At 47.3% G+C, this 25367-nt stretch overlaps 1 protein-coding gene across 5 annotated transcripts; it reads left to right on the forward strand.

The window, feature by feature from the left end:
- Positions 1 to 12124: 12124 nt before the first annotated feature.
- On the forward strand, positions 12125 to 24814 carry CHST12 (carbohydrate sulfotransferase 12). Of its 5 annotated transcripts, XM_030484580.1 has the most exons (5): positions 12125 to 12423; positions 14265 to 14361; positions 14905 to 15065; positions 15540 to 15830; positions 22763 to 24814. In XM_030484580.1, the coding sequence occupies exon 5, from the start codon at positions 23132 to 23134 to the stop codon at positions 24377 to 24379; it is 1248 nt and encodes a 415-aa protein (XP_030340440.1). In that variant the 5' UTR covers positions 12125 to 12423; positions 14265 to 14361; positions 14905 to 15065; positions 15540 to 15830; positions 22763 to 23131; the 3' UTR covers positions 24380 to 24814. The 5 variants fall into 5 exon arrangements, with proteins under 5 accessions (XP_030340440.1, XP_030340438.1, XP_030340443.1 ...); XM_030484578.1 differs by lacking the exons at positions 12125 to 12423; positions 14265 to 14361; positions 14905 to 15065 and having other exon boundaries at positions 15168 to 15830; XM_030484583.1 differs by lacking the exons at positions 12125 to 12423; positions 14265 to 14361; positions 14905 to 15065; positions 15540 to 15830 and adding an exon at positions 16896 to 16953 and having other exon boundaries at positions 23037 to 24814.
- The last annotated feature ends 553 nt before the right edge of the window (positions 24815 to 25367 follow it).

Genomic DNA, 25367 nt, shown 5'->3' on the forward strand with positions numbered 1-25367 from the left:
AAGTAAAGAAATGTAATGCCAGTGCTAAGTGAATTGAGTTCCAAGATGCTTCTCTGAAGCCGCTGTGGGAGCTTTGGAAGCTGAGAAGTGTTATCCTGACCAGGGTAAAGGTCTTTTCTCACCTGTAACACTGGCATTTCTGACTCTGCTCCCTTCCATTACTGTGTGTTTTCTGTAGTGTTCCCTACTTCAAATGCTTTTTGGAAATTGTGCTACTGAAATTGCTTTATGGGGTACATACTTGGTAAAATAGTCCATTTGACATATCTCAGAATAACACCAGGATTTGTAGTGTGGAGGAAGGGTCTCACTGGATTGAATCCATGTTGCCGTGTCTATCTTCAAGTACTCGGTGCCTCTGGTTTTCAGCCTGTGGCCCCTAAAAGGGCTTTGAAGGATGGTTAAAGCAGATGTGAGTTTGTAGGTACTGTATAGAGAGATGTGTAAGTGGGGAAAAGGCTTCCAGCAGCAGTTGTACTTCCACTGAATGCCTTTAAGGGTCAAGAATTTGGGCAAGGGGAGGGAGGGAAACAAGCATTAAGTAGGATAGGATGTCACTGTGTGTGTTAAAGTATTGTCTGAAGTATTTTTAATGATTGTTCTTAAATAGCAAGATTAACTGGAACAATTCATATAATCCTGGGCTAGTCTTCACTTTCAGAGTCTTTATTTGAATTTGTAATAAACATTCTCATGACCTTTTATAACCATCTCCAGTCCTTCATACAGACTTCACAGAGCAAGTTCTGTTCACTTGCTATACTAAGTTTTAACTCCTTAAATTCTAATGTTTTTAATAAAGCCTTACTGTAACTTTTATGAGCTTTGACTCGTTTACTGTCAATAAATAATGAAGATAAAAAGTGATCTTGTTGTGTTTTGTTTTAATAGGTTGTAAAGAGTGGACTGACAGTAAAAATGATTGACTTCCTGAAGTCGGAGACATGAAATGCTGCTCTGTGTGAGGTGACAATACAGTGGACATTTACACTTGGGTCAGAGAGGGAGCAAACTGTTTCCTGTCTGTCTCAGTGGTGGTTGTCGCTTGTGCAGGACTGGAAGGGTCAGGGTGCTTCTTGCTCAGCTTTTGGTGGAGCTGTGAGCCCCTGTACCTGGTTGTGTTGTGTGTTTGACCCTAAGGGAAGGAGGAATGTGGACCGGCCACAGAGATGATCTGAGAGTTGGAGCGCCTCTGCTCTGGAGACAGTCTGAGAGAGCTGGGCTGTTTCAGCCTGGAGAAGTCTCCAGGGAGACCTTATACCAGTCTTCCAATACCTAAAGGGGCCAACAAAAAGTCTGGAAAGGGGCTTTTAACAAGGGCATGTAGTGACAGGACAAGGGGGAATGGTTTTAAACTGAAAAAGAGTAGCTTTAGATGAGAGAGAAGGAAGAAATTCTTTACTATGAGGGTGCTGAGGCACTGGCACAGGTTGCCCAGAGAAGCTGTGGCTGCCCCATCCCTGGCAGTGTTCAAGGCCAGGTTGGACACAGGGGCTTGGAGCAACCTGCTCTAGTGGAAGGTGTCCCTGCCCGTGGCAGGGGGTTGGAACTGAGCTTTAGGGTCTCTTCCAACCCAAACCAGTCTGTGGTTCTATCAACCTGGCATCCTAGAGGGTGGAAAGTAAAGGCTGTGGCCTGCTCACCAGGGGTGTGTGAGGGTGGATTTGTGCATAAGTATTTGGGCTTGCAGGTGGGTCATTTTGGTTACCCTGACCCCCTTCACTGTGCAGTGGTAGCACACTGCTTCCTGCAGCCTGGAGCAGGAGGGAGCTGCTGCAGCCCCTTCCTGCCCTGGGGCTCAGCATTTCACCGCAGCCTCTCCTGCTGCTTGTCCCTGCAGTCATGTCCCACTGGGAGATGCCTTTCTCTTCCCTGGGGTGATCCCTGCTGGCTCTGAACCTCTCTGTCTCCTGCCTGTGCAGCCTCCTGGAGGGCTCTAACTCAATATGTGCTGCCCTGGTCATACCACCCAGCCCTGAGCTGGTCCCATCTCGCAGCTTGGCCCTGATGGAGCAGCAGCTCATGGTGAGTCCACTTGCAGCTGGGTTGCACCCAGGCCTGGCATCCTTCCTATTGTGTTTCTTCTGGTGCTTCTGGGCTCTGTGTCCCAGTCAGAGGAGGGAAAAAGCTCACATTTACTCTCTCTCTGCAAAACTGCATGATTTAAAGCAGAAGTTGGGTATAAGTATCCTGCAGGGAAGAAACCTGTATAGTAGGGGAGGTGAGACTTGGTAACCCTGCAGCTGGGGGTGGTTAGTTCTCCTCGGACAGTGATTTTCAGTGCCCTGATCTCTTTGGGATCTGAATGACACATTCATAAGCAGCTGGGATTATAGTCCTGTCAGAGTCCTCACCATTGCTGCAGGACCTCAGTATCTGTTGATCAGAGGAGTGCTTTGAAAATGTAATCCCTTCCCAAGTTTCAACCTTTCAACCCTGTGGCTCTCCACTAAACTCATCATGTACTGAAACATGACTGGGGCAGATGCAGAAACCTCTGCTCAAAGTGGAATTGCTTAAAATAAAGTCAATAATGTCTAGAATACCTTGCATTCCTCTCTAATGCAAGGAAAAGCCTTAGTACTTGATGTGACCTGGCTTCACATGCTGCTTATTTGGGTTTGTTTTCTTACCCTCAGTGGCTGGGGCTACCCAATACAGTGATTAACTGGACTATTCTGGAGGGTAAGGCTGTACAAGGGAGACTCACACTATCCCCTGCTCCTCCTGCAGGATTTGGGATTATGCTGTGCGAGATAATATCTTTCAATGCTTGTAAGAGATGAGTTCAGCCCATGGGAATGAGATGCTCATAAGTGTCACTCAGCCGTGTTTAGGGAGATGATGAAGCGAAGCTAATTGTTACATTCCTGTGTCTATTAAAAGCTACCCAAAGCCAGGGAGCTCACCATGTACTCAAAGACGTTCACAGTGAAGAAATGTTCCTTCACTGTTGATGGAACTGTTGAAAAAGCTCTGCTGCAGTGCTTGGGACTGGGAGCTGTTTGTAAAACCCTCGTTAAATTGGCATGTAGCTTGTTATTGTGAAAATAAATCTGGTTCCTATAGAAACTGGTTGCTTGTGCCTGGTGGGGCTGTAGAACTAGTCTCTTTCAATAATTGCACACCCTCCTGATGGGGCATCATTTCTGTGCATTATGCAGTGTTCCATCAGCATCAGCTATCCTGTCAGGAGCTGCTAAAGGGATGCTGCTGTATTTTTACAAAGGCGAAAACAGCCATGGAAAGGTGAAAATAGAAATTTTTCCAATCTCTGTTATTAGCTGAGACCCCAAGGACAGCTTTTAGGTGGGATTTCGAATAGACCCTGCACCAGGCACACAGGTTTGAGATTGTGCAGCTCACCCACAGCTGCAAAGTGAGTTGGGGCCAGAGCAGGACCCCAGCTTCAGGGGCACAATCAACCCCACAGCTGATCCCTGATGCTGCATTTTCTCTATTGCTTCACCTATAGGCTAAACAGACCAGACTGAAATACATCTGCTCTTGTATATTGTTAATACTGACAAATTGAGCCAGTTTTTTTTAATTCTTCGTGTCAAATTGTCCATGTGTCAAAGCACAGCACCGTGTTTCTGACTGATTGAGTTGTGGCACAAGGCACTGGCACTTAATTGCTGCCTTATAATCACTCTGGTCCTGAGATGAATTCCAGTTTCCAAGGAACCCTGCGGGACCTGTACAGATCAGGGCCAACTTGCTCTGATCTGGTTGAACAGGCTCATAATAGCACTACCTGGGCTTAAACAAAATGGGTACTTAGTGAAATGCAATTCCCTTTCTTTGTCACGGATAACTTTAATCAGTGTTTTGGGAACACATTGGGAATCTGTAAGCGTGCTCAGTTCTGTGGCTGTTGGTACCACGGTCTCAGACCTCTGAAGGTTCCCGCTGGCAGCAGCAATGATACGGCTGAGTTCTTTCTGCTGCCGTGTCTGTCAATGAGTTGGAGTCTTGCTGTGTTAAGAGACAGAAACAGGGGAAAGAGGGAGGAAGAATTTGTCCAGATAGAAGTGAAATCATGGGAGAATTAACTGGTTTGGACTTTATAAACTTCCCTAAACTCTCTAAGCGCTAAGCCTGGAGCACAAGTCTGATAAGGAACGGCTGAGGGAACTGGGGACGTTCAGTCTGGAGAAGAGGAGGCTCTGGGGGGACCTTATTGCTCTCTACTACTACCTGAAAGGAGGGTGTAGTGAGGTGGAGTTGCTCTCTTCTCCCAAGTAACAAGTAATAGGACAAGAGGAAACAGCCTCAAGCTGCGCCAGGGGAGGTTTAGATTGGATATTAGGAAAGATTTCTTCACCGAGAGGGTGATCAGGGATTGGAACGGGATTCCCAGGGCAGTGGTGGAATCACTGTCCCTGGGTGATTCTGTGTAGACGAGGCCTTCAGTGACATGGTTTAGTGGTGGACTTGGCAGTCCTGGAGTAATGGTTCCATTTGATGAGCTTAAAGGTCTTTTCCAACCTAGTTGATTCTATGATTTTAAGATGGATCAGCGGAAGAGATGCAGTGAGAAGCTGTAGCTATTGCTGGTGCTGAGCCCTGTTGCAGGTAAGTCTGGGCGGCTTCAGCACACATAAGCCACGTGTGTGTGTGTATGTGCTGTGTGTGCAAGTGGCCCTTCGCATCCATTCCATCAACAAAGCAGAAGAGGAGGAGGGAGCTGCCCTTGTTGCCAGGTGAGCTGGGGGGCTGTGCTGGGCATTGGGCTGGAAAGTCCCTGCCATGGGGACAGGGGACTCTGCCAGGTACCGACCAGGCCACCACGAGACTCTGGCTCTTCTCATTCATGTGCAAACACTTGCTTTCAAACCCTGCAGAACTCCCGTCCTTGCTGGGACACAGTTGGATGCAGCTTCCCATGCAAATGGTACTTCTTTCCTCCAGTTCTGCTTTTCACCTCTTGCTCCTCTTTTTAAGAGGCAGGGATGGCAGGAAGGTCCCTACTTAGCTTCCCGCATTGCTACATCTATTTACATATTTTTGTTGTGCCTTTGTTATTTACCTTCTTTTCCAGTGCAAATCCCATTATTTTCTATTGTGCTCCAGCTGCTCTTCCCTTGAACCCTATCTGAATGCACACTAATTCTGTAATACATTTTGTCTCCACACAATAGTCAAATGATAGCAGCCCTCAAAAGCAAAGAGAGCATGAATCTCTCTTTCCTCTTTATGGATTATCTCACAAATGCAATTTGTGTTTAGCACCCTACTGGTGAAACATTCCTCCCCTTCCTACCCTCCCTTTTCTTTGTTTTAAAGCAGTCATTAACCTCACAAGGATATCAGCTTTATTTTTATACCACTTATTCAGACTTGCATCATCTGCCCTGGAATCTATTTTCTCTAATGGAAAGCTGGGAAGGGAACATGCGTTCCATTAGTCTGAGTAACTTCTGTCTATGAGAATGAGTTTCTCTTAATAATGGCAATAAGTGTAATTATGAAAGCAAATTAATTGACTGGGCAGTTGAAGTTCTTGGATTTCTTGGGGTATTATGATTTACATCCATGTTTCCTGCTATTTTTACTCCCAGCTCAACTCATTTAGAACTGCTTCTGTCTGCTTCTTAATCTTAACTCAAAACCGACTCTCTTAGCGTCTTGTTGTGTTTTAATGCTTCAGTGCAACACCAGAAGATGTGTACTTTTAGAATATTGCTTGTTAGTAAGGTTTTAGTAGCTCCAGACTGGAAGAGAAGGACTCTTCTGGATGCACGGATACACTGCAAGCAAAATTTGGATGTTGTAAGGCCTCAGGCAAAGGAGCCTGAAAGTGTTTAAGAGCAAATCCGAAAGGAAACATGCTGACCTCATTCTCCAAGCCCTGCACTTGGCTGTCACACTCGCATGTGCACATGATTACATGTCGGCCTGTCTTTTGCAAGCAAATGCCTCTGCCAAGGATAAACCAGGAGTTCTCTTTGGAGTTTGTTCTTGTGTTGCTTCAGGTTTTAAGGAGATACTTGTTAGAGACTGGGAGTTTAGCAGGAAATGCAAAAGAGAAACTCAAGTCTTGACATTTCCGGAACACCCATGGGTGTTCCTAGTCCTAGATACTCTCCTCCCTGCCATGTCTGGCACACCAGTGCAGTTATTCTGTAGGTCAAGTGGTGGTTGAGCCAAGCTCTAATTGCTTATCTAATGAGCTGTTTACCTGAGAGAGTGAAGTCTGCTCTGGGAGTAGGAGGTACAGGGTTCTCTGTCCCTTCCTTTGAAGCTTGAGCATCTCCTTCTGAGCCATTTCAGCGGAGGAGAAAGAATACCATTCTCCCCAGTAATTACATACTGTGACAATTATGTACTAAAATAGATCTTAAGGGACTGCAAAGTATCAGAACCAGTTCTGTAACCTGCTGCAATGCCTCTCCCACCTTTGTCTTTTCCTTAATAAAAGCCAGAAATTGAATCTGTCTTTGAGCAATGCAGATATTTCTATCAGTCCTTGTGCAGGAAAGGCTTTGGAAGATGGCTTTGGACACTTTTGCTCCTGAGGGACTTAAATATTTTCTTGAATGGCTCCTCTGTCTGAATGTTGGCTGAAAATTGAGGTAAGAGGTCCTGTCCCCTCCTGCTGGCAGAGGGGTCGGTTGGGTGTCACGTCTCTGCAACCACCACTATTACCCAATACCAGCGACTGTTTCACTGCACAACAGACCTTCAAAGCATTCTGCAGCAGCAACTAGTTCTCCAAATTACAGAAGTTGTGACATTGGTTGCAAAACAAAGCCTGTTGGCCTCAGAATTGTGCATGAATGTGTGTTTTCCACACAAAGTTGTAATGCAACATTCCTCTAGCCAAGAGATGTGATTGTGATAGTGCCAGGCTGTTAACCAAACCCAGGCATAACGGTGGGTCTTCCGACTGTATCTTAAAACAGAGGGTGGTCCTCATGGATCCAAGTGAAGAGTCAGATGACATCTTGTAAGCTAACAGATCCTGAGAAAAAACGTGTATTTGACATGGTTTTTGATCAACCCAGGTAACATCCTTCCCTTTTTTTAACCAAAAGGCTTAGCAATAGAATTGTTTTCCCTGCTTAGATGAATGTTTTTGGCAAGTGAGCAGAACTGCCCATCCCAGAGGCCACACATCACCCAGATAGAAGGCGACGGTGCTGAAGGTGAGAAGACTGGCAGACTATGGAGACAGGCTGAGAGAGCTGGGCTTGTTCAGCCTGGAGAAGAGAAGGCTCTGGGGAGACCTTAGAGCATCTTCCAGTGCCTAAAGGGGCTGACAAGAAAGCTGGAGAGGGGCTTTTGACAAGGGCTTGTAGGGCAAGAAATGAGGGGTTAGTGTGAGAATTGCATTGGATCCTTAGATCTGCAGAGGGTTGAGTTGATTCTGCATTTCAGTGGGCAGACTTGGACTACTCACTTCCCATTACACCTGCTCCATAGAGGCTGGATCTAAGGCATCACAGACACTTCACCTGCAGGTAGGACATCCTATAGATTTGGGTTGTATGTCTCTAAGCTCACAGGTGACCAGTGGGTTTTTTTTTCCTATATAAATCAACTCACTGCCTTTGAAGGTTTCATCTTTTCTATAAGATTTAGCTGAAATTGGGCAATAAATCTAGATGTTGTTGGGCGAGGAGGAAGAAAGACTGAGCGTGACTATGCGCTGTCATAAGTTGTCTCTTCCTTAGGCTGCAGGCACGCTCTTTGCTACACTGGTTATTTTATGGATAGTTTACAACCTCATTTATGAACCTCGCCTCAAGCCTTGGTGTTGAGCTACTGCTACATGACGGATATGTTTGCTAGAGGAGGGGAAGGGATGGAGGACAAGGCCGGCTTCTGTTGTGAGTAGGACTGAGAAGCTGCTAGCACGTTTGTGGCAATTGCAAAAATTCTTCTTTTGTAGACAGTTAATTACTTATTGATTTTGCTGTTGATGGAGAGAGGGCTTAATGAATGGTCTTTTACCATCACTTCCTTCACTCCTAATTGGGATTCTCCACCAGAATCTCGATGAATCACAGGGATACACAGCCACGGCGGTTACCACCGAGCAGCAAGCCCCTGTTGTGTCTGTACTAACCACATCAACTTGCGTGCTTTTAGGACTCATTAGGGGGCAACAGCAGGACTGTTATGATTGCACACATCAGCCCAGCCAGTACCTCCTCTGACGAATCTAGAATGACCTTGATCTATGCCTATCAAACAAAGAACATCAAGACACAGGTAAATGAGCAAACAACTCACAAGGAGGTGGGGTTAAAGATTAGAAGCTTGCAAAGCAGGAACAGAAGTAGTGGATGAAGGAAGAACAAACTTCAGAAGGGCGCAGTGCAGGATGTAGAGGCTCAGCATGTGAGTGACAGAAGAAAGCAGATGAAGGGAACAGTCGAAAGCAAATTGGGTGGGTCATGGGTGATAAGAGGAATATGAGGTTCAAAACAAGGGAGCTGAATAATGGAAAGGCAGAGGATGATGTGCCTGGTATGGATCTGGGTGCAGAACATAAGGAATGATGACTATTGGGAGGAATATCCCACAGGGATGCTGGGCATAGAAGAGGAAAGCAGGGGCTGTAGAAAGGAGGAATAAGATAGAGAGGCTTGTGGGGTGAACGAAGATGAACAATGATTTATAACTGGGGTTCACTCTTTGTGGATCTCTGTTTTCCCTGTGGACACAGGATCACTGGCTTTTCTCTGTTACCTTTTGGAAACTTCCAAGAATTAAGGGAAACCCATTAATTTACAGTTTCCCCACTCATGAGGGAAAATTATTCTCCATCACAGGATTCAGTATCACTCCAACTGAAGGCACAGCTTTGTTTGCAGCTGTTGTACCAATAATGCGCCATGGGACAAACGCTCATGTATTCTGGCTCACCAGGTAAGATGTAACCTGTGGAACGTCAACCGATACACCAGCATCATTGTAGACCTCCACAGGGAGATCAAGCATCTAAAGATGAGGGTTGAAAAGCAGGAAAAGAAGAGTACAGTCAGCTCCGACCTCAGGAATCTACAAAGTAGAGCTAGGAGGAGGTATTGTTATGGAGAATCTGGAAGGAAAAGACTGGGGAGAGGAGCTGTGTGGGCAATCTGTGGTAGTGCTTGATGGGCCTCCATGCAGATGTAGCTAGAGAAGCCATTTGAGCAATGCTTGTAGAGAAGCAGAGTGGAGAACACAGTCTGATGGGCAGTGGAGGCAGGCAGGGAAGCTGAAGCTGGTTTTCTGTGTGATCCTCTCTCTGTACTGTGTGACTCTGCACAACACATTCAACCTTGTCAGCATCTTCCCCAACATTAAAATGCTGTTAAATCCCCCAAACCTGCCCTTGAAAAGAGCTTTGACATGAAGTGGTGGCATTTGCTGTGCGAAGTCCTGACTCTCACACAGAGGTGACTGAGTCTGTAGCCTGCGTCACTGCGGGCTCTGAGGATGTGTCAGGTCGAGGAGCTCTGCCATATGGTTCGTTGCACTTAATCAAGAAAATAAATAGGGAGTGGGCAGGGTGCAGCTTTTAAAACACTGATTGTTCTGCCCAGGAGATTGTTCCTTTTGTCAGTGAATCTGGCAAGGAATGAAATAAACATAGTCAAGTTCTCTGGGAGACAAGACACGAGGTATAACAGGCCTCTGCTACCAATACCCAAGGTTGTTCCTATAACAAGCACAGAAAACTGGTACCTTTTTGGTGGGTGGAAAAGTGGAAGAGATGTGCCTGCAATGCAGTATCCTCTAAATACTCACAAAAACAGTAGCCTGTTACTGCTAATAATAAAATCATAAAGATATATCAGATTTCCTAAGCATGTGATTAACTTCAAGAGTCTGCAGAATGAAGTAGAGTCCTACAAACTAATGCCTTGTAACACATGGACTGAGTGGTTTGGTTCAGGAGTAGTTCTGTGGGGACTTGGCAGAAGTTTATGTGGGCTAACATCAGGTCAGAAGTGTCTTCTCCTGCAGCAGAGAGGCACCAAGGCTCTGAGGCACACCATGGCCAAGCAATGAATGCCTTGTGGGTGCAGCTCATCAGGGCTCTCAGGGAGCAAATGGAGATGCAGCACAGCCTGATGCGGTTGGAGAACACCATGTTGCTGCACATTGACTACTTGCAGGCACCTCCTAATAATCACAGAGTGAGTATCCCTGAGCTTTCAGCACATGAACCCCTAAACTCACTGTAAGAAATGCCAATATCCCATGGTCCACCCAACTCAAATGAGACCAAGAGTAGGTTTGAGATTTACCTATGTGGTGAGGAAAAGCTTGGGAGGGTGGTGGTCTGCAAAAGGTACCCAGGGATTTAAGGTAGATTAAGTCTATGCAGCTCTGAGCTTTAGATTAAGGTGCTATATTTGCAAGAGGTAATTTCTGCTATTGAGAAACACAACCCTAATCCTTCCTAGCGCTTGTAAGGAGACTGCAGCCTGCACACATTGCTGCATTGATATTGCCTGATGTAGCTCCATAAGGCAACCAGCTACCTCTAGCATCAAGTTTAAGATCAAGACTAAAAGTATAAATGGTAAATACCTCACCTCTATTTGGCCCTTATTCTTGTGTTTTAATGGAAAAACTGGATGGCAGCAGATTGGGATTGTTGGTTCTTCCATGTTCTAGTCGCTCTGTGAAGTGGTTTCCATCCAGATGCACTGGATCTGGGCATGACTTCGTGTCGGCATGCACCACTACCCCTTTCTTTTGGTTAAAGTAGGTGCCAGTTCATTCTCATTATTGCTAATTACCCACCTAATGCCTCTGTAAACTTTATAGTCCCTTAGGATTTGGGTCATTTGTACTTAAAACAGTCTTCAGAACATCAAGATATTCAACGAGTACATGTGAATAGGCAACAGTTTGTGATAAGGTGGGGGAAAGCACTGTTCTTGCTATGGAAATATCACACGAGGCCTGTTTTATTGACTTCCAAACAGAGGAAGCTAATTGCGTTCTTCTGTATGGTTTGTCCAGCTCCAGAGCAGCCTGGACTAATCAGTTCTGCCAGTGTCGTGCAAGAAGAAGTTGGACAGATACAATGAAGAGCTAGGCATGCATCATTAGTTGTGTCACCATGTCCCAGGAGTTCCTTTCTTCTTTTGCTGGCAGCTGGGAACAAGAGAAGGCTCAGGGTGCAGGCAAGTAGGACAAGCCAGCCAAAGAGGAGAAAGATGAAAACACAGAAGAGGAAGACAGGGAAGTGAATATCCTAGATTCACTTGAACCTCATGAAATTAGAGTAGCAAGAGATCAACCTGCTGCTGGCAGAACAGGGCAAGGTGGTGGCCCTGAAGGTGAGGAGGTGAATGTTCCCTTATGGTGGCAAGTCTGACCTCTGGCCAGTGGGTACTTGAGGGCAGCAGCGTAACTCCCAGAGGTTCTTGTGGTTTTGGGCTAGCACTACAAAAGCAGTGTGGCACCTGCATTGCAGCTGGACTCCTAAATACTCTGGACTGCTGAAGGAAGCAGCATGGGAACACTGATGTTTGCATCCTGCCTCTGCCCCCGTATGTTTTAGGATGAGGAAAAAACATCCACTGGGCTTGCGCGCCTGTAAGAGAACTAATTCTTCCCATTTCCCCTTTCACGGATGTTTTAAGGGTTTGTCACTCACTGTTTGTTCAGCATTTGGTGATTATTGTTTTGGTAGCTGATGTTAATGTTTGTGAGTTCCTGTAGGCAAAGACCGTGCACCTGGATATATGTGCCATGACTGAAACATGGTGGCTGCTACTAGAAGCAGCAAAATACTTTCTGCAGATGTTACTTTATTCTCAGTGTGAAGGATGCAGCAGAGAATTGCTCAGATGCCTTTGTTATCCCAAGAAGCTGCTGTGACAAACCCCTGTCTACCTTTTTCAGACAGAGCTGGAGCAGCCCTTGGCAAATGCCAAGGAAAAAGCTTCCCAGATGGAGGAGTTTTTCCCCAGACAAATAACCAGTGAGGATCAGCAGGAAGTGCTAAGGCTCCTCTGCAGAGCCCATGAGCTTGGCAACACAGAGCTGCAGGCAAATACACTGTACAAGGAAGAATCTATTGTGCCAGAAGGATTTTGTGATCCAGCAACTGCAGCAGCATATGCTACTCTGTCAAGAAATTACTCAGCAGCTGCTGATAGATGCTGGTAGAAGGTAAAGCAGCACCTTTGCTCCTGCTCTGTCATTATCTCCAAGCTTTGTTTTCTGATGGCAAACTGGAGAACAACCCACACCAAAAACCTTGTCTTGGATGTCATGACTCCACAGTTCTCAGCTGCTTCTCTAGGAGTGATCTTTAACTCTTCCTCCTCACTTCTGCTCCAGCCCGGAACATTCCTGTGCCAGACACTGGAGAGGTTACACCACCAGCACCAATCTGAGCTGGAGGAGGAGACACTGAACCAACCGCCTGCTTCTATACATTCAGTGATGTCCTGCATGCTCAGGGTAAGGCAGAGCAGACCTTTGTGCTGGAGAACCCACATTGCCTCTTGATCTTGTCATGGCCATAGATTCACACACACACCCAAAGCCTAGCTGGGTCCTGGTGCCAATCAAGAGCTGTACAAAGCTTTGTTTTGTGAACATCTTGTCTCTGGCACCCTGCTCTCATTCCCTTTGATTTGAGAGAGACAACTGGCTTGGTGGCAAACAGAAAAGCAAAGGTTAGATGGCCTAAGACTGTCATATGGAGCCCTCTGCTTGCTGATGGCACAGGTGTTACTGAGGTCTTCAGGTCTTTCCTGCAATAAAGGAAAGATCTTCTGGCCCCTTGGTCTTTGGAAAACTTGTGTGTGTTTTGAGACAGTAAGTGGCTGCCAGGAAATTGTCAGCCCTCAGGAGGGAGTCCAAGCAGCAGCGTCTCCTGTTTATTATAATTGCCTAGAATGAAAGGGGCAAGGAGCTGGGTTTCACCTTGAATAATAAACTTCACGCTTGTCCTGTTGTTATATGGAGATTAAACTACTTTGGGTGCCCTTCCAACAGGAGGGGAGCAAATAGTGGGTGGCTGGAACTGTGGAAAAGCACATGAGGTATCAAGAATGTCTTTGTGACCACAGGCTGAGAGCCTGGTCTAGAGGAGAGGCTTTACAGTGAGAAAAATCTGCTGAGGATCTCATTCTCCCCTCTTCCTGCAGCCCCACAACAGCCCTTCTCTTGAGGCAAGTCAGCACCTGGATCCTAATAAAGATGAGATCAGAAAGGGTCTGCCTGGGATCATGAAGGATATTCCCTGGGGGGATATCAGACTTCCACAGGGTAGATTGATCGTTTGTGTTTCTTTCTAAACGGAATGGGTTGAGCAGAAGGCATAGACCCAGTGGAGCTGGGGTTGGTTTTGAATACAGTGAGAAACACAGTACAAATTGCATGAGCAAGTAAGTTTAATATCTTTATTCTTCTACAATGCCCTTCCCCTCCTGCCTAAACAGCAAGTCAGGCAGGAAAGAAATCTTTTTGGTACAATGTGGCAATAGACAGAGGTGAGAGACATCACCACTGATGATAATTCAGCTCGATGTCTTTCAGATCTCAAAAGCTAAGCATTGGAGTTCCTCAAGCCCTGGTACAGACAAAGCTTGTGAGACCCACTTGCACAGAGCTAGACTTTTCCATCAGAAGCTGCAAATAGCATATCCATTGCCACAAAGGGCAAGGTTTCTCCCAGCCACCATTCAGGTAGGGGCTAAAGAGCTGCTGGTGACATCCTGCATCAGCTCTGTTGGAAAAGATGGATTGTCACGTGAGAATAAGTCGCGTAAACTATTAGTAATCTGATCTGAATTTGTTTTAATATGGTCTAAGTAGCTTTTGATGGGTAAGAAAGCACATCCTTTGTAGAACTCTGCCTCAACTATGCCTCTGTAACCTAGGGGGAAGAACTAGTGTTCAGCTGGGTTCACGTGCAACAAGTTGCTGCTTTCAGTTCTCATCACTCAGACAGTTTCACATCCAAACCAAGCCTCAGCAGGGAGACCAAGATGTGACACGCTGCAGTGACCATCTGTCAGCTTCAGTTGTTCTGCTTTGTGCAGACACACAAGGCCAGGATGAGTTTAGGGGAACCTAAACTCCTATTGAAATGTAGCTCCCCATTCTGGCAAAGGGTGCTTACCCTAATTAGTTTTTATTACCTATATATATATATATAAAAAATATGGTTAAAATTTTACTTACAATGCTATAATTTATTTTGGCCAGCTGTTAGCAACTCGTGCATTGCAAAATGTTTTTAAACTGTGCTCTGCTCCCACTGTTTATAGTGAATCTCTCCCTGCCTTTTATAGAGGGGACTCCACCGGAGACGCTGCCAAAAGACAACGCTCCTGCAAGGACCATCCCGCAGAGCAATGCAGATCATGGTCCTACAGAGACAAGTTGAAGGTGAGTACATGAAATACCAGGTTGCCTGGCTCAGGAGGCACTACTGTGTTCTTCAGTACTCGCTCTGTTGCAATCTGAGCCTGAAGGGCTGTAAATGCAACACAAACAGCCCAGTTGGGAAAGCAGTCACATGGTTGGAGGGTTTACAGTCAAGTTTTAAGCCTTTTTTGTTGTTGTTGTTGTTTTTTGCAACAGATGACATGGGCAATGTTCCAGAATGAGTTACGCTCCATCTCCCTCTTGGCCAAAAATAACCTCTTAGGAAGAGAAAATAACATTTTCAGAGGTGTTCATAATCCTGACCTAATCCATATGTGAAGCACATCATTTAATCTGAATGAGCCATGTGACAGCATACTGCTTCCCCTGAACATGTTGCCATGGGATTTTCTTAAGGCAATGATGTGCAGATCCCAGTCCCCTTGCCAAACTCGCCCCTCCACAGCCCGTGGCAATCTGTCTCTTCCCCACTTTGACTGGCAATAAGACTGGAATTGAAGAGTGAGAAACATGCCCAAATACTTCATCTTCCCTCACTTGCAGGGCCTGCAGATGGTGCCAGCAGTCGGCAAAAGCCAGTCTCCTGCTTGAGGAGCCAGGCGAAGGCTAAATAGGAGTCACCGGGGGAGCAGGATTCTCTGTGGTCCCATGGATTGCCATTTCAAGACTGCTGGAAGCGGATGCAGGGGAGCGTGCCTTAAAATGTATTTTAGCTTCTGTGTTGTGATGCTGAAAAGCAGAGAGACAGTTAGAAGGGGGGAGAACCTAGATGATGTAGATTACTTTTTCCACATCCCCACTGCAAGTTTTTCGTCTGTACTGTGCACTTTAACTGTTAGCTTCAGTTTAAGACAAGTAGAGTGTTAACAGAGTCCAAGAAAGAGGAAGCCCTCCTTTTCCCAGCAGTATTCACCTCCCAGAAGATGTCAGCATGGATCCCAAGCCGCCTTTTTTCCCAGGGCAAAAGTGTGGATGCCACCCATGCATCCAGAAGGCTCCCTGACTATTAAAACCAAATGTAAATGCCTGAGAAATAGTTCTCCCCGTTCTTCCCCGCTGTCCCTGTGTGTTGCTGTGAAGCTGGGAGGTGTAATACATGCCTGGAATGCTGTTTGGGTGAGCAGATGTTTGGCTGTGAGAGCAGCCAGAGATTGCTCTAAGCTCTTTTCTATCTACAGAGCATTTCAGATGAGAGTGCAGCCGGGAGAAGCAGCATAGTGATAGGTGAAGACCCTGATAAGAGCTAGCCTGGAGGTAAACCATGGGGATGTGTTTTTCTTTTTGGAGCAAACACCTCCAGCCAGCAGCCTTCTCCATAAGGAACTTTTTTTAAGTATTTTTCCTGCTTTTTACATATGCTACAAATGAAGCAGTTCTGGTCAGTGCACTGAATAAACAGTGACTCCATGCCCTACACAGAAGTGGCTTCCCTCCTAGATCTGCTGAAGTATCTAAGATGACGATTTCAGGTAGGTTTATATATTTTCTCAAATGGATGGAGAACCTTTATAACAGCTGCAGCACTTGCAATGAATTCTCCTGCGTGCTCTCTCTGATTTGCTGTGTGACATTGCGCACACTCCCCATTCCTCTGTGCCTCTTGCTTTGCTGTTGGGAAGATGAGGGATAGTTCACTCCAGGGATGAGGAATCTTAGATTACTTGTAATTGTAAATGCCTTAAAGTCCTGAAGTGGTGATGCAACACAAGTGTAGCAAGCGGCCGATTTTCCTTAGGAAACAGCAGCAGGAAGAGGTGTGATGTGAAGTAGAAGATCAGGAACACTTGTCCCTCGGGGCTGACTCTTTCAGATAAACAAAGACATAAAAACTCAACACACAGATAAAATAAGCACAGACTGTGTGTAAAACAAACCTGTGCCAGCAGGTCTTGAGCCAAGCCTGTATTTACAAGACCCCACATGACCTGCAAACACTGAAGGACCAAAAGTGAGGAAAATGGAGCTTTCCAAGCGTATACATCTCTGCTAAATACCTTTGGGCTGAATCACCATCAAAACTGTTCAGAGTTATTTCATACAAAGAGTGGGACATCTGAGCCAAACGCATTGGTTTGAGGCTGTATCTCTGAAGGGGAGGTTGTATGACAAAGAGTTTGGTAATTTGCCATGACTGTTGTGAAGAGCACAGAGCCACGGGATGTGCTAATCTCCCTGTTTGCAAAACATACATTTTAGGTCTGTTAACAAATGTAGAAGTTAGGGATTGAGATGTCGGAGGTAGAATCTGTAAATAATAATTTGTAGCTTTGATAATTGCTGCAGATGGGCTGCAGGCCATTTCCTGCACAAAGTGGGACCACACTCATCTTCAGTGCTGGGCTAATGGCTTTTTGCTTTCTTTTCAATCACAAGTGATAAAAAGGAAGCTTAAACTGTTCTGGGCTTTTCTAGCAGCAAATTCTAGCCTTGCTGTATCCAGTTATCTATACTTTGCTTTCAATAGTCTGCTGGGCTAGAACCCAAAGGCTGGATTTTCTTCCACAAAACAGGTTGGACCTGGTTCCATCTAACCATGAGCTCCAGCAAGCAGCGATGTCGGGTTTTGGGATGCTGTGTTCACCTCAGGACAAGGTCTGTTGCCACACTATCCATTATTGGCTCTTCCTCATCCTGTCTCTGGGACAGGGCAGGCACTGGAGCGGGACTCTGATCTATGCATCCCCTGTGCCCCTCAGTGTGCAGGGAAATTAAATCCTCATCCAGGCTTATGCTGTGCTGTGAGTTTTAAGGTAAGCTTTCCTTCTGCTATAGCTCGAAGGGGATTTGGCAATGCAGCCCCGTTTCAGTCAGCTCTGAAAACACTCAAGGCCAGGCTGGATGTGGTTCTGGGCACCCTGATCTAGTTGAAGATGTCCCGGCTACTCGCAGGGGGCTGGACCAGATGACCTTTAAAGGTCCCTATGCTGTGATTCAACGCTTGCTGCCCGTCGTTCTCCACAGCGGTCCCGGCCTCGCTGCGGGAAGGCGCCGGGGACTGCTGCCCGCCGGGGCACCCCCTCCGCGGCACCCCCTCCGCTCCCGGCCGGGCCTATGGGCCCTCCTGCCCGCCCCGAGCCCCCGCTGCCCCCGCTCCCGCGGCCCCCCGGGCCCCGAGCAGCGGGAGGAGCCGGGTCAGGGCGGGCCGGGGCCTCCCGCCGCCGGGCGGAGCAGCGCCTGCGCCGCGGCCCCGCGGGGACCCCCGTGCCCGGCGTCTCGCGAGAGGCGGCGCCCGGGTAGCGGCGGGACGGGGCCGGGCAGCGGGAGGAGGAGGAGGAGAGCCGAGGAAGGCTGCGCTGCCCGGGCGGGAGGTGAGCGCGGGGCGGGCACGGCCTGTGCCCGCGGGCACGACCGGGGCCGGGCGGCGGCAGCGCCTACGGGGAGGGGTTGGGCGGTGGCGGGGCGCGGGTGAGGCGGTCCCGGCGGGCGGTGCCGCCCCGGGGCCGCTCTGGTTAAGAGCTGTCGCCGGGGCACCGCATCCCTTCTCGTCTCCCTCCGGCGCGCCAGGTAAAGGGAGAGCCGCGGCGTGACCGGGGCGTCGTGTGCCGGGCCGGGCAGCGCTGCCCATCCTCATGGCTCGGTGGTGGCGGGAGGTGGTTGGGTCTGTGGGCAGCTCCTCTTCTCTAAGCTATAAAGCGCCGGCTTTCCCTGCTCTGCCGCCGGTGCAGGGCCCGAGGCTGGGAGCAGCCGCCTGTGCAGTCTTCCTGTGTTGTCCTGCAGTCTGTGTTGCTTCTGGACTCGGGAGCGTCTGCGGTCCCAGCGCCCACAAAAGCAAACCCAGGAAGCAGCCTCCTCAGTAGAGCTTTCCTGTTGATGGTAGAGCATGTTTTTTAGCCTTGCTTCACAGAGGTAACCGTTAACGTGATTAATCCTGCTAGAGCTTCACGCAGAAAACTTCAGTACAGCAGAAAGCTATGTTTAAATCAGGTGTTTATAAGGCAAACGCAAGCGCTGCGAGTGGCAGGTTCTGATTTCTGACCAGTGTTGTCATACAGCAAATGTTCTGGGGTCTCGTTGGCTCTGGCTCTTGGCACTAAGGCTTGCTGAGACCCTCCCTGCATTGGTAAGGTCAGGAGCAACGGGTGAGGTTGAAGCTTGGGACAAAGGTAGCGAACAAACAGGACATGCTGCGTTTGGGGAGTTTCCTTTGAAAAGTCTTGGAAATATGGTTATTGAGAGAATTTCCAAGTATGGGTATTAAAGAAGAGGTGTCCGGTGGTGCCAAGCGTGTACAAACCAGGCTTTGTGGCAGCGATGGGAGGGAAGGCGCTGGGATAGCTACATAGATTAAGACATTCTTTGCTGGTCTCTAGCATGCATGGGCTAAGTTGGGGTAGAACATGCAATGCAAGCTCTATTTTTTGCTTACACACTGCATTTACACTGATGTAACTGCTTACGTTGTTACTTGGGTTAAAATGTTCCTGCTCTGCAAAGGGTGCTAGAGTTTCGGAAAGCTGGGGAGAAGCGATATAGGGTGATGGTAAAGTGCATGAAATTCATTTCTGGTTATCAGTACATCTGCTTTGGCTGGTGGGAGCTTGTTCTCCTGCACCTGGAGGAGGTTAAATTGCTTCCACTTCTCGAGAGCCTCCTTGTTCCCTAAGTGTAATGGGTGGCAGGTGTGTAGCATAATATATGGGTAAAGGAGGCTGCCTGGGTTGAGTGGTTGCTAATGAATGCAGGTACCTCAAGGGAACCAAGGGAAAGTATTTGACTTTGGAGTTTTTGTATGTGTTTAAAAGTACTCATTCCACCTCTTTCTGTCTTTGGAAGCAGGCAAAGTCTAAGCAAGCTACCTGAAATCCCATATCACAGTAGAATGAGTGGGCGCTGGAGGAAGTGAGATGGTGCTTAGTGCCCAACCCTGTGCCTTGTGCTTCCTTGTGGGGAGTTAAGAGTAGTTGGAAAGGGACAAGCCTGGGGAAATACAAAGCAAGAAGAGATGGAATCTGCATGCAAACCTTTTTAAGGCACGGTCCCTTCAAAACCATTGCAGCTCATGAAGAGGGATTACTGTCTCCTGTCTCTGGTACATACCTGCATGTAAGCTCCTTTATTTTCTGTAGGTCTGACTGCTCTTGTAAGTACCCTGGAGTTACTCTCTTCTGCAGAGAGAGGCTGTGAGAGAATGTAGTCATTGCAAAAAGGCAAGAGAGGAAGAAGGAGACAGGAATTACTTAAGTTGATGTTCGCCCTGAAAACAAACAGTTATAATCGGTCTGTGAAGTGCAAATAAGGTTTGCAAATCCCTGAGGAGTTGCATCTGCAATAGCTTTTGCAATAAGAATGCTGGGGGCGCATCCCTCCTCCTCCCCTTTCTGGTTTTAAATGAGAGGTTGAGAGGTGGTTATTTGACATGGCAGCTCGCGATAGGAGAGGATGGGCCCAGTGACCTCAGACCTCAGTGTCTTTCTTGGGCCTGGGATGGGGACAAGAGTCCTTGTTTCACACCCAAGCTGGGTTCAGGTTGGAGATGATCATGGGATGGTTGCTCGGGGACTCTGTAGGATTATTATAGCACTTGGTCCGTTTCCCGGTTTGCCAGCGTCGTGTCACAGAAGCAGCTTTGTGCGGATCCTGGTGCACGTTCTTGTTGGCTGGTGACTTTGGGTTAAACTTGAATGTAAATTCTTGGCTCCTCCTGGAGGCTTTTCCTTTTGATTCTGGCAAGGGGAGGATAGAGGCGCGTTCCTTCTGATGTGCACAGAGACCTATAATTTGTGCTTTCAGTCTGGCATCTTTTACGAAGTGCTCAGGAAGAGGATGTATCGTAGTCAATAGAGTAACTCTGTGTTCTGCAGCATTTTTCTCATGAGGGGCAATTAAGCTGTGTTACTGCTCTTTTCCAGGGCTCTGGCACTGACAGAGTTAATAGAAGTGGAGTCATTTCGATTCTATGCTGCTGCTGTGTGTCTTGGAAAAGCCAAACGCTCTGGCAGGCCTGCATGCTGTGTCCTGGAAAGCAGGCTTAAGCCCTTGGGGTGTGCTCAGTAAAGCTACACTATGGTGGTGGCTTTGACAAAGAGCCCCCCTTCTGTTTGCCCAAGGAATGCATATGCCACACACAGTGTCTCATTTGCTCTGTCACTGCTGCTTGGAGGGTGATCTGTCCACGCTGCGGTGGGACAGCTTTGCTGGAATGCTAGCAGACTGCTGCACTGCCTGAAGCTGCTGGGTATAGGGAGGGCAGAAAAGGATGCTCTGTGCAGCTTTCCGGGCTTGCTGCATTCCAGCTAGCCCAGTGGTCTCAAGCAGCATTGGAAGCACAGTGTGCTAGGGATTATGTGCACAGTGGGCACCCTATTCATCCAGAATAGGAAGCAGTCCCTGCCCTGAACAGCTAACCGGCTCAAAAGCAAGAACAGATTCAGGGAAAACACAAACCCAGAAGCATGCCAAGCAGTAGGCTTGGCGGTGTCACTCCATTATCTTCTGCTGTCGGACCAAGATCCTTGGCCAGAAGTCCTGATGCACATATGTAATTTGCCTCTTCTTTAACTCTGTGGTCTTATCTTTGAGCAATACCTGCTTCTTCCTCAACAGAGTGCAAGTGTTATGTCTGCAGATTCTCCAGCTCCTCTTCACATGTAGAATAAGAGCCTGGCTCCAGGAAACGCAGTGTTTGGTGTTGCAGTGCAAAGCCACGTGTTACGCTACAGCTCCACTGAATTTCTGGCTCTCCTTACTTCTGAAATGTAATTAAATACACCAGGATGGAAGAACCCTAAACCTTCAGTTTTGTGTTTTGTCTTTTGTTATAAGCTGAGCTAATACTTTGATATGTGACCGTATCTGGTATAGTTCCTGTTTGTTACTAAATTTTTGTCTCATGCTTTTGGTCTAGTATTTGAAACCAGGACTTTGTCAAAATTCGGCATCCCTGAGGTGTAAGCACAGCCATGCAGATGCTCTTTAGTCAGGTCATTAAACGCAAGGCTGCTGCGAGCTTGAAAGGTGCTGAGCACGTTTCCCTTGGGAGTGACAAAGCTCAGCACTTTTGCGTATTTGGACTCTGGTTCTTAGAATCCTTGAGCAGGGTAGGGTTGGACTGCTGTGTTGAAAGGGTTGTGTGTGAACCTTGGCTGGGGAGCAACCTTTATGTTTCAGGAGGAAGAGATGCCCAGTCTTCATTTTGAAAAGCTTTTCGGGGCAGCTTGTCCTGAAGTGGTTTTGTTTTCAGAGATGGTTTTTGCAGGGTTGTTCTGAAATCATTAGAAGGAACGGGGAGGTTTGCAGAAAGGGCAGCTATTTTCTGTCTGTAGGTGCTGTTTTGTCTTTATAGTCAGGGACTGGACTGTGTTTGGAGAAGAGGAAATAGGAGTGACTACTTTTTGCTTGTCTTTTGATTAATAAACTTTGCACAGAGAGATTGTAGAACAGCAAACCTCTCAAGACATCAGATAGCTGCTCCTCACTTTAATATGTTGTTCTCCCCTTTAATATGTTGTTCTTCTACAGCCTACAAGGCTGTAGGCACTGATTCCTTGATCACTTGGGGAGAGAGCAAGGCTGGCTTGCCAGCTGGCCTCTGTGCAGATCTGTGGACCAGAAAACATGCAGCAGGGTGGGGAGATGGATCTCCCTTGAGGAGCTTGCTGATGGAAAGGGGCTGGGAGTCAGCAGGGAAGCAGGTAGCAGTGAAAAGATGGGACTGGTTGAAGTAAAAATACCCCAAACCTGCTTCACCCTCAAGAAAAGATCTGAGCTACCTTTTTAACAGTGATTTCTTGCCTGTCTTTGATGGTCAAGAGTTGTTAGGGATGAGGGTGATAGAAATGAATTACATTAAACCAGGAAAAGAGGTCCTTACTCAAACAGAATTCAGACATGGAGAAAGATTTACCAGAGCATCCTTAATCTGGGAAATCGTTCAGTTAAAAGTAATCATTCTTTTAGATATTTGTATTGATACATGGCTCTTACAGGAGCTGTGTCCCTTTGGTATTTTTTTGGTAGGAAAACTCTGTAATCTCTGTTCTTGACAAAATCAAGTAGCTACTGAGAAAGGTTTTTGAGGAGACATGCTGGGTGCCTTCACACAGATAAGATGGTGAGTTCAGGTCACTGATGTTCTCTCAACAGGGGCTTGCTTTAGCCACTAAGGCAACAGCACCTTCAGCTACGTATTTAGAACTCCAATAAGGTCTTTGTTTTCAGTACAGTGGTACAGAGCATCTTCATGGGGAGGTGAGACCACAGTGTGAATACCACAAGCTAAGATCATGGGTGGAGCCCTCTTTCTTCCTGGTATGTGCTAGATATGTTTGAAAATCGAGGTCTGAAAGGTAGCTGGCTCTGCGTATCTGTATATAGTCGTATCTCTTAATACTCTCAAACTTCCCTCTGTAAACTCTAGGCCTGAAATCTTTTATATTTTGTTTACTTTTTAAAATGAAAACAGAGCTTGTCTTGAAATCACATGGCTCCAGAAGCTTGAGATTGATAAACTCCCATCATTGCTATGGAAACTGGTGAAACTGCAACACATTATGCCTCCTTTTGGCCAGTTTGTTCTTCTCCACAGGGTCTGTCTGTGGGTACCTCAGACTCACACAGCTCTCTCCCTGCAGACATGGATGGTCAGACCAGTGACAAGTCTTGGTTGTGCAAGGTTGTTCTCTCCAAACAAGGGTAATTAAGGGTTCAACTAACTTTTCTTTCTGGTACCTTTCCAGGGACCTGGTCTGCAGCACCATGCTGGATCCCAAGCCTCACCCTGCAAGCTGGAGGTGAATCCAGGTGAAATCCAGCTATCACACGAGGCGTCAGAATGACCAAAGCACGGCTCCTCCGTCTCTCTGTGGTGCTGGTCTCCATCTTCATGATCCTCCTGATCATTGTGTACTGGGACAACGTGGGAACAGCTCACTTCTACCTGCATACATCCTTCTCCAGGCCTCATTCCCCTGCTATCACGGCAGGTGAAGACTGGGAAGCCTTGCCAGATGTAGATGAATTTTTGGCAAAGCTGCTTAGTTCAAGCCTAAAACAGAATAGCTCTACCCCCCGAAAGACAGAGCAGCTACTTGTCCAGGGCTCCAGCAAGCCCGTGGCGAGCAATTTGGAGGAGAAGGTGCGGGGCTATGACTGGTCTACACACAATGACAGAAACAGCTTAGACCAAGAGCAAGTGCAGATAGAGAGGCAGAGAACGTTGAGGGAGTTTTGTGCCAATTCCAGCTTCACCTTCCCCACCAAGGGGCGCTCCTTTGATGACATCCCAAACTACGAGCTCAACCACCTGATTGTGGATGACCGCCATGGCATCATCTACTGTTATGTCCCCAAGGTGGCCTGCACCAACTGGAAGCGGGTGATGATTGTGCTAAGTGAGAGCCTGCTAGACCAGGGTATCCCATACCGGAACCCTCTGGATATTCCCCGGGAACATGTTCACAACACCAGCACCCATTTGACGTTCAACAAATTCTGGCGCCGTTATGGGAAGTTCTCCCGGCACCTCATGAAGATCAAGCTAAAGAAGTACACCAAGTTCCTCTTTGTACGGGACCCTTTTGTCCGCCTCATCTCCGCCTTTCGCAGCAAATTTGAGCTGGAGAATGAGGAGTTCTACCGACGTTTTGCCATCCCCATGCTAAAGCTGTACTCCAACCACACTAACCTTCCCTCCTCCGTTAGCGAGGCCTTCGGGGCAGGCCTCAAAGTCTCCTTTTCTGACTTCATCCAGTACTTACTGGATCCCAGGACAGAGAAGATGGCCCCTTTCAATGAACACTGGAGGCAGGTTTACCGTCTGTGCCATCCGTGCCAGATAGACTATGATTTCATTGGCAAGCTGGAGACGCTGGATGAGGATGCTGCTTATCTATTGCAGCTCCTCAAAGTGGACAAGCTGCTTCGCTTCCCCCCCAGCTACCGGAACAGGACTGCCAGCAGCTGGGAAGATAACTGGTTTGCCAAAATTCCCCTGGCTTGGAGGCAGCAGCTCTACAAGCTTTATGAAGCAGATTTTGTACTCTTTGGCTACCCCAAACCAGAAAACTTGCTTAAAGACTGAAAGTGATTGGGTTGGGGGGGGGGGTGTGGGAGGGAACATCTGAAATACCAAAAATGTTTAAAGCCTCCTCATTTTTGCTCTTAACTCCCTTCCCCATACAGGTTGGTACAATGGAATCTATTTTTTCTACTGCTTCCCCTTCCATTTTTGCAATAATGCCAGAGTCCAGGGTATTCCAGCCAGCTGTGCATATGCAAAAAAACAAATGCCATTTTGGTTTTGATTCTAGTTTGTTTTGTGATTTTTAAATTACCCCCATGTTTTGCAATGGGTTGCTGCCCTCGGTCACTCTGCCAGCTGTGTCCTTCAGTAGCTTTTTATTAATACTTTTTAAAAATTAATATATTGAAGATATTTAATACAAAGTGTGTGTCGTGGCAAAGGAAGGGAAGGAATTAAAAAAAAAAAACAGTAAAAGAAAAACTCAAGAAATGATGCTTCTGCTTCTGTGTGTTGTCTCAGGGCTGCTGTTTCAGAGGTCCAAGGTTTGTGGAGCACTCAGATCTCTTTGGGAGCTGGGTTTGGTGGTGGTGCCTTCACCAGCCACGTCTGCTGGTGGTTGCTCTGAGCTGGGCTCACGGTAGATTGGATGGGTCAGTGCTTGACTTTGACAAACAGTCCTGGAAGGATAGCAGTGTGCTGAGAGCACCAGGGTCAAAGGAAGGAAATGGCAGTTGGGAACAGTGATGCCAAGCCCTGTGGGAAGTTTCAGGATGTGCAGGTGGCCAATACAGTTCCTCTGCACTGCTTCACCTTTCAGCTAAGTGGTGGTGGGTCTCCACTTTCCAAAAAGCTGAGGTTCCTCAGCCCATGTACACCTTGCTAGTATCAAGCATCTTCCATAATGTGTCCTATTCCAGGATGGTGCCCGAAGTTCTTGGGGGTTGTGGCCAACTTGGATGGGCAGAATGTTCTGTCTGGAAATGGGCATCACACTGCAATAGCTTAGGCACAAATGCAGGTCACCCTATCACAGCCAGTTACAGGA

This window comes from Strigops habroptila, chromosome 4 (assembly GCF_004027225.2).
Source record: "Strigops habroptila isolate Jane chromosome 4, bStrHab1.2.pri, whole genome shotgun sequence".
In the NCBI taxonomy this organism is placed as follows: domain Eukaryota; kingdom Metazoa; phylum Chordata; class Aves; order Psittaciformes; family Psittacidae; genus Strigops; species Strigops habroptila.